Source organism: Asterias rubens, chromosome 14 (assembly GCF_902459465.1).
Source record: "Asterias rubens chromosome 14, eAstRub1.3, whole genome shotgun sequence".
NCBI classification, from domain to species: Eukaryota; Metazoa; Echinodermata; class Asteroidea; order Forcipulatida; family Asteriidae; genus Asterias; species Asterias rubens.
Genome location: NC_047075.1, coordinates 4668945 through 4678057, shown reverse-complemented (window position 1 = coordinate 4678057; position 9113 = coordinate 4668945). Strand labels below are relative to the sequence as shown.

At 39.7% G+C, this 9113-nt stretch overlaps 1 protein-coding gene across 3 annotated transcripts; it reads right to left on the bottom strand.

The window, feature by feature from the left end:
• Positions 1 to 8071, bottom strand: LOC117299505 (cysteine-rich motor neuron 1 protein-like). Of its 3 annotated transcripts, none has more exons than XM_033783050.1 (5): positions 7984 to 8071; positions 3361 to 3465; positions 2739 to 2954; positions 1586 to 1783; positions 1 to 585 (listed from the first exon to the last, which is right to left on the bottom strand). In XM_033783050.1, exons 1-5 carry the CDS (start codon positions 7985 to 7987, stop codon positions 437 to 439), a joined length of 672 nt encoding a protein of 223 aa, XP_033638941.1. In that variant the 5' UTR covers positions 7988 to 8071; the 3' UTR covers positions 1 to 436. The 3 variants fall into 3 exon arrangements, with proteins under 3 accessions (XP_033638941.1, XP_033638942.1, XP_033638943.1); XM_033783051.1 differs by having other exon boundaries at positions 3361 to 3432; XM_033783052.1 differs by lacking the exon at positions 3361 to 3465.
• Between the last annotated feature and the right edge of the window lie 1042 nt (positions 8072 to 9113).

Sequence of the window (9113 nt, the reverse complement as noted above, 5' to 3'; positions counted from 1 at the left end):
CAAAACACCGCAGCAGAAACAGATTCGTGGTCACACTGATATCAAATGGGATCCTGACCCGGATATAGGTCAATTCTGACCCGGATCAAGGTCGATCCTGACCCAGATCATAGGAATTTCTGACCAGGATCAAGGTCAAATCTTTCCAGGGTCAAGGTCGATCCTGACCCGATCTAAGTCAATACTGACCCGGATCAAGGCCGATATTGACCCAGATCAAGGTCAATTATTACCCTGAAGGTGTTGTCATGGTCCCTCGCCTTACTGTATGTTATCAATTAAATTGAATTTAAGTTTACTATATTAAAGTCGAGCTGCAAGAAGCAAAACACACTAAACAAGGATTACTCTGAGGTTTGTCTTTTGTCTACACAGCCAGAATATTCAGCATCTGAAGCAGTTACTTACAAGAAACTGTGGTTGTCTTGTGTTAACTTTAACGCTGAGTTTTTATGATTGAAACCAACGCTGCGAATCGTTTGTTCATTTTACCAGTTTGTTCAAGTGTCTTGCCATTTCCTGTCGGTAGAGGACGCTGTTTCATTTCTTTCTTTCCTTCGACGTCTTCATTGACTGGCGTTGGTGCTGTATAAACAAAGACAAGACAAAAGACACTTAACCATGATTGCTTCGTAAAGTTTGTGCTCTACCAGCAAGGCTTTCAATGGATGATACCGTTTTGACTGTAAAGGGGTATAAACACAAGTTTGTGTAACACGGTCGGTTTATCTTCGTTCATTATACTCTTGCAACTTCGATGACTAATTAAAGCCACTTTCAGTACAGAAAAAAAAAAAAAAGGTTCACAGATTTACAAATAATTTACAGGGTTTACAGAAGGTAATGGTGAAAGACTTATCTTGAAATATTATTCCATGAACTGCTTCACTTTTTGAGAAAACATTAACACAATATCAATCCTTGATAGCGAGAATTACGGATTTATTTTAAACACATGTCATGAAACGGCGAAACGTGGGTAAACAAGGGTGGGTCTTTCCGTTATTTTCTCCCGACTCCGATGACCGATTGAGCCTAAATTTTCACAGGTTTTTTATTTTATATATAAGTTGTGGTACACGAAGTATGGGCCTTGGGCAACACTGTTTACCGAAAGTGTCTAATGGCTTTAAGCCCAAATATTTTTACAGATTTGTTTTCTTTGTACATAAACTATATTGGGATACACCAAGTGATGAGAATACAGGGGTCGATTTCACAAAGGTAGTCCTAACTTAGGACTAGTCCTAAGCAATGCTAAGAGATAGGACTGGTCCTAAGTTAGGACCAGTAACTCATCCTAACTTAGGACTGGTCCTATTTCTTAGCATTGCCTAGGACTAGTCCTAAGTTAAGACTACCTTTGTGAAATCCACCCCTGGTCGTTGACCATTACCAAACGTGTCCAGGGGTCGATTTCACAAAGAGTTAGGACTAGTCCTAACTTAGGACTAGTCCTAGGAGATATACAAATTGCATGGATAGTCCTAAGTTAGGACGAGTAAATGGTCCTAACTCGAGATAAGACTAGTCCTAACTCTTTGTGAAATCCACCCCTGCAGTGCCTTTTAGAAAAACTACTTACCGAAGTCACATATCTCGCAGCCTTGACCTTTGATTTTCTTGCTTTTGCCGCAGGTTGGCTGACTTGAGTACTGACAATAAAAAGTAGCATTGTCACAGGCGCAGGATGAACATTCATTCGGCTTCCTATACTCATTATGAAGCAAAATGTAGCCGTTGTGTTTACAGGGAAGATCGTTTCGGACGACATCTACAAATGCTGGCGAAAGAAAACATTACCAAAACAATTTAACAAAGCTTTGTATTTAAAAGGCAGTTAAAGGCAATAATTATTAGCATAAAACCTTACTTGGTAACGAGTAATGGGGAGAGATTGATAGTATAAAACATTGTGAGAAACGACTCCCTCTGAAGTGGAGTAGTTTTCGAGACAGAAGTAATTTTTCACGAATTTGATTTTGAGACCTCATGTTTAGAATTTGAGGTCCTGAAATCAAGCATCTGAAAGCACACAACTTCGTGTGACAAGGGTGTTTTGTTCTTCATATTATGTATCTCGCAACTCCAACGATCAATCAAGCTCAAATGTACACAGGTTTGTTATTTTATGCAAATGTTGAGATACAGCAAGTAAGAAGACTGGTCTTTGAAAATTACCAAAAGTGTCCACTGGCTTTAATCTCAGGTGTTTTTATGTGTCAAAAGACTCGAAGTGTACAGTGAGATGTTCAGGTTAGGTTGGTGTTAGCCTGACGACTGACGTCACACTTTGAGGATTGTGAATAACGCCAGAGAGTGGCCTCTAGCGTCTGTCAATCTCCGTCCATCTTCACCTATTGCCTGAACATCTGACGTCACACTTCGAGGCTCGTGAATAACGCCAGAGACCGGCCTCCAAACCAGCGTATATTTTCACCTTTGACCTACATGCATTTCACATAGAGATACGCAGTCCAATTCATTACATCAAAAAACATTACATGCAAGTTTATCCAAATGTATGACCATATAGGCCTACTGTGTACACAATACCACGCACGTGGACACACATGCAGACGACCAAATGTAAGATTATCTGTGATTTGAAGCATATTGTTTGGGTACTTTTAAAGCATCTTTCTAGTATTTTGTAACAAACGGTTTGGTTGAAACGCCTTTTTATATACCAACTCGTCCGATCGAAGGCAACATCTCCCCTCTAAAAGATTACTTACTTTCGGGGCACGTCTCGCAGCATTCCCATTTAATTTTCATTCTCTGACTTGGACTGCAGTGTAGTTCTGGACAGGTCTTACGCTTACAACTCAGTGTGGAATTTCCACAGGTGCAGGCTGAACACTCATCTATCTGAATTGTCTCACCATGTACTAGTCGGTCTACAACTCTGCCTTTCATTTTGTACTCACAGGGAAGATCATCTCGGATGTCATCTACAAAGGATAGTAACAAAACAAATGTTATGCATATGTTGAGATACACCAACTGTGAAGGCTAATCTTTGACAATTACAAGCTGGACGTAGTGTCCAGTGTCTGTAAGTAATTTTCCACGACCTTGATTTCGAGAACGCAGAATCAGAGAATTTTGAGGTCTCAAAATCAAGCATCTGAAAGCACACAACTTCGCGTGACAAGTGTTTTTTTTTCCCCTATCATCTCGCAACTTCGCCTACCAATTGAGCTCAAATTTTCACAGGTGTGTTAATTTATGCGTATGTTGAGTTACACCATGTGAGAAGACTGGTCTTTGATAATTACCAATATTGCCCATGTCTTTAAAACTATCTCTACGCGATGTAGCGTAAGATTCACTGCACAATAATAACTTTGTGTTTACCTGTACAACCGTCAGAAGAGGACGAGGACGAACTCAAGTCGTACACGGACGAGTCATCCGCCGAACAGCAAGCTACAGCAATAAATAAAACCAAGACAACTCGACCTACGAAGACACTCATGACAACACGCATTATTTCTTAATTACTTATTGGTTGGACAACACCACTCAGCCAGGTAAATGAGTTCCAGCATCAGGCTCACTGAATCAGAAACTTACTGCAACTTGTTTTTATAGCAACATTTGGGTGTATTGAAACTAAGCCCGCCGGGATACCTGTTTCAAACGCAAAAACAATGAGTCATATCTCTTGGTGAGGACCCCGGACGCAACATTAATGACTTGCCTGATAGGAGGGTTTTTATTGAAGCTTAATCTCAGCCTTGAACATAAGCTGGATTGTAGGCCTACGAAGGCAGGGGGCCTTACCAAGAAATAAGACATCAATTGGTTTGAGCGTGGAAGAAGCAAAGATCAATGAAGGAACTGATGAAACAAACATCTATAAACTAAATTGAGAACAAAACATGGTGCACCACGTGCTCCTTATTTGTTTACATTCAGCGCTGAGGACACCTAAGCCCTTTTCGAAACCATGGCTTCGGGTCTGGATTCAGCTTAGGCTAGCTTGGCCCCGCGGTTTTTTGACAATTTGCGTGCTTTGCTTATACGCGCATATTAGGGTTTCAGACGAGAGAACGGAGCCCGAAGCCGAATCCAAAGTCAACGCCGTGGATTCGAAAAGGGCCCCGATCTAATGAAATTTCAAATAGCACTTTTAACATCTTTGACAAACAGTGTTTACTTCAATACAAACAATGGAGAAGTGCAAGAGTTAACGTGCTGTGCACAGTTCTCGGCCAATGACGTCATTGACCACCATCTTTGGTGAAACGTGCACACGTGAAAGGCTACGGTCGTACACGTGGCATGGGTGGTAACCTTATTGTCGTGCTTATATACTTCTGTTGCGCATAAGCAGCTCTTTGAAATTGGGCCTTGGAAACCAGCGTGCACGCCAAGCAGTCACTTTTGGTTAGCCAATCAGGTTGATTTGAAGTGTTTTCCTCCAAAGAGGTGAAGAGACGTACGAAGACCTCGCAGGTGATGGCACGCTACCAATACGGTAGCTTGCGCTGCACCCTTGCGCTGCACCCTTATAAAAAAAATGATTGTATCTAATGACATCATCGGTTCTGAAGAGCAAGTACCATGTCTTATGCATTGCATTTAAATACGGGGGACCAGTCTAGCCTAGCACTGACGTCATGTTGGTTAAATCATACCGCAGAGGGTGCGCTGTAGCGATTTAAAACTGAGCGTAGTATATACTCTATCAACTATTGATCACTGACGTTTTTGGCCAAGACTGATGCCCCACTAGCTCCTGAAGCTTTTGGCAATGCTCCAACCCTCCCCCACCCATCACCGCAATGAAACTGTATGAATAGATTATGACGCCACTGGCCTCCCATCAATAAACTGTTTTTCTAGGGCAATCAATTTGTTGGTAGCATTTTTATTATTAGTCCAACTGAGTTGTTCAGTTCTCTATTCATCATGCAAAAACAAATCGGTCATCTCTGTGTGAAAGGCATTGGAAACCTTTGGTATTATTGTCAAAGACCAGTCTTCTCACTTGGTGTAACTCAACATATGCATAAAATAACAAACCTGTGAAAGTTTGAGCTCAATTGGTCATCAAAGTTGGGAGATAAAAATGAAAGAAAAATACCCTTGTCACACGGAGTTGTGTGCTTTCAGATGCTTGATTTCGAGACCTCAAATTCTAAATCTGAGGTCTCGAAATCACAATGTTTCTCACAATGTTTTATACCATCAACCTCTCTCCATTACTTGTTACCAAGTAAGGTTTTTGCTAATAATTATTTTGAGTAATTACCAATAGTGTCCAGTGCATATTTTAAAGGGGGATTTTTAAAATAAACTTTGTGATGTCACAAGTATGGTATTCTTTTCAGAACACCTTATAAAGGTTTGCTGTCCGTCGCGATAGAAACGTTACCGTCAGACGCGTTTTTCAGATTGTGTATTCCAATTATCGACTACTCTTCCTTCGTGGACATAACCGCTCCGGAGTCTTGGCGATATTAAAACAACGCTAGCACATTTTGAAATCAAATTTTCACAGTTTTGTTTTATTGCTTATATCAATATTTTTATGATAGATTAAAACAATCTAACGATTCGAAAAATCAAATAAGGTATAAATTCTCTCACCCTAAAATTTAAACCAAAATTGAAACTAAACTAAAAATGGAAAATGTGCTTGCCCCCCAGTATTATGGAGGAAGGTTATTGCCTTGTTCCTTGTGTTTTATAACAACGATGGTCAGCATTAAAGGCAGTGGACACTATTGGCAATTACTCAAAATATCAGCATAAAACCTTGCTTGGTAACGAGTAATGGGGAGAGGTTGATAGTATAAAACATTGTGAGAAACGACTCCCTCCGAAGTGACGTAGTTTTTGAGAAAGAAGTATTTTTCCACGAATTTGATTTCGAGACCTCAAGTTTAGAATTTGAGGTCTTGAAATCAAGCATCCGAAAGCACACAACTTCGTGTGACAAGGGTGTGGTTTTTCTTTCTTTCCTAGTTATCTCGCAACTCCGACGACCAAACGAGCTCAAATTTTCACAGGTTTTTTTCTATGCATATGTTGAGATACACCAAGTATTACCAATAGTGACCATTGTCTGTAACAATGGTGACTCTTTTGTTGTGATTTAAAGGCAGTGGACACTATTGGTAATTGTGAACGACTAGCTTTCACAGTTAGTGTATCTCAACATATGCATCAAATAACTAACCTGTGAAAATTTGAGCTCAATCGGTCATCAAAGTTGCGAGATAATAATGAAAGAAAAAAAACCTTGTCTCACAAAGTTGTGTGCGTTTAGATGGTCGAGACCTCAAGTTGTAAATCTGAGGTATCGAAATCAAATTTGTGGAAAATTACTTCTTTCTCGAAAACTATGGCACTTCAGAGGGAGCCATTTCTCACGATGTTTTGTACCATCAACCTCTCCCCATTTCTCGTCACCAAGTAAGGTTTTATGCTAATAATTATTTTAAGTAATTACCAATAGTGTCCACTGCCTTTAACGATGGTGACTCTTTGGTTGTGATTTAAAAAAATACTGTGAGTGGAAGGCACACGCTGTAAGTAGTGCTCATTAGGTTACACGAAATATCGGCATAATAGGGGACTCTTTGGTTCGAACTTACAACAAATCTGAGTCAAAGGCACACGATGTAGGTATAGAAAATTAGTTCACAGGGGAAATTGGTTTTGCATGTCGATGGGAATTGGGGATTGTCGATCGCTGGGGGAGGGTGGCGGGGTTTCGGGAGGGGTGGCGGGGTTTCGGGAGGGGTGGCGGGGTTTGGGGAGGGGTGGCGGGATTGGGGTTGGGTGGCTGAGTCCTAGGCTAGCTGGGGTCAACATGACGGCGGGAATAATATAACATCGTTACATTTCCTCCAAGTGTTCTTTGTGGGTACTCGCCGTGTATGGTATTTTTTGTTTGATTGAGTTTGTTACAGGTATTATTTGAGACATTGTTATATCGAAAAATAGACAATAATTATATCAAAAAGTTGCTAAGGTAGACGACTAAAACTCTCATACACGTCGAATTTGCAGGTGATCTTGAAAAACATAATTTTTGGCCGGCAAGGGGCAAGGAGTATAACTTACGTTTTTCACCCTCAAAAACTTTTTCTCTCCGGTTTGCCTCAAAATTTAACCAAAGGAAGTTCTTTATGTGCAAAAGACAGTCTCCAGGTTATTACAGATTGCTGGAACAATTGGATGGGTCTCAAATATTCATTTTATCTCGATTCGGGGGCATCGAAAACTAGACAGTATCTCAAAAAATTGCCAAGGTATATATACGACTCAGACCAAGATTGTTCTGCTCCTCGCCATCCATTACACATCTTCATGAAATTTCAGACGATTTAAAAACTAGAAACAATCGATTTAAAAAAAAAAAAAAAAAAAAAAACAGCCCAAGTTTTATTCAGATTATATATATATATTTTTTTATTTTTTTTTCTTAAAAAAAGACACACCCCTGGGGGATAACTTTCCGTATGGCGCCACAACTTTTTCACACATTTTTACAAAAAGGGATATATCAATCAGGTTAATCAGATACTATATTATTTCATTTCGAATGAAAAAGTGGTGGCGCCATACGGAAACTTTTCCTGGTTGGTAAACAGTTTACACCAGTAGGCTAACAACAGTTCAGTGTTACATGTAAACAAAAACCTACTTTTTAAAAACATGTAGGAATGGCTGACACATTAATCTATCAATGAATTGAAGTAGGATAATCTGAAAACTAAACAGAAAAGTCGATTGCGTATTTCAGCATCTGATTGACAGCAAGTTGCCATTGACGATACAATGACCTATGCTCCAACGTTACAGCTACTTCCGGATTGCCGTTGTTTATGTTGAGCATGAAGGTGGAAAAGAAATGCGACAAAATTACTCGTTTTCTGACAATTCAGGTGGTAACACGTCTTCCACAAATCCTTCATACTACTCTTCATTAATAACTTAAATAAACTACATGATAAAGCTTACCCATAGAGACATGAAATCACATCAAATCATCGTGAGAATATCCACGGTATTGACAACTTCTCAAGCATGGCTGGTGGCCATTTTGAATCTCGCGTCACGGCATCAAGCCGTCGAGTACCCAGACCTCTACTACACTGTATATTATGTTTATCTCGCGTTAAGTGGAAATCGGGTACCTGTCGGTTGCCTTAGCTGGTTCCAATCACCGGTGCCTGTCCAAGATCAAAGGGACAAACTGGCTCCCGCATGATCTCGCGGAATGATTCGAAATGCGAGAATCGAAGGCTTGATTAAAAGTGACCCTGTAATAAATAGTGGTAATTAAACAAAGTAGCCTAACGTTTGTTTAATTTGAAATAATTTAGCGCAAAGTTGAAATAACTAATAATGGGGTATATTTTTTTGTTCGTTTCTCATAGCTTATTATTTGTAGGAACAAAACAACTTGTAGGTAGATTATTAAAAAGTGACGTTAATTCATTTTAAAGACTTTTAAAGACTCCCATAAATGGCCGACCGTGTTCGCAAAGTAAAAGGAAAACCGCGCAATTTCAAAGCAAATTTGTGTGGAGCATTGTATTCTAGTTTTAAAACATCTGTCCAACCATCTGCATTTTATAACAAACGGGTCAAAACGCTTTTTTTTTTTTAGACCAACTCGTCCGATCCAAGGCAACGGTTTCCTTTAATAATGTATGATCCCTCCAATAACGTTAAGAATAATGACATTTAAAACCCCAAGGATATCATTTTTTGTCTAATTATGATACTCTAATGGATGACTTTCTGGAAGAATTCATCATAATATATGAATGCACTGGCGCCTGCTGGTCGGTGACTGTGTAGACTTCAAGGTACGGTTATATTTTAGTAATTACCCAGAAAGGAAAATTTCGGAGCCCCTAAATTGCCCATTTGGTTATACTCACCCGATTGGTGTGTAAATGTCAATAGCCAATATCAGTTATACTCTCCTGATTGGAGTGTAAATGTCAACAGCCAATATCAGTTATACTCTCCTGATTGGTGTGAAGCTGTCAACAGCCAATATCAGTTATACTCTCCCGATTGATGTGTAAATGTTTACAGCCAATATCAGTTATACTCTTCTGATCAGTGTGTAGATGTTA

Excerpts from the sequence above, each read along its gene's own strand:
- LOC117299505 (XM_033783050.1), bottom strand. Across the intron at positions 2,955-3,360 it reads CTCTTCTGACGGTTGTACAG|ATGACATCCGAGATGATCTT; the intron begins GTAAACACAAAG and ends TATCCTTTGTAG. Across the intron at positions 586-1,585 it reads CTGCGAGATATGTGACTTCG|CACCAACGCCAGTCAATGAA; the intron begins GTAAGTAGTTTT and ends TTGTTTATACAG.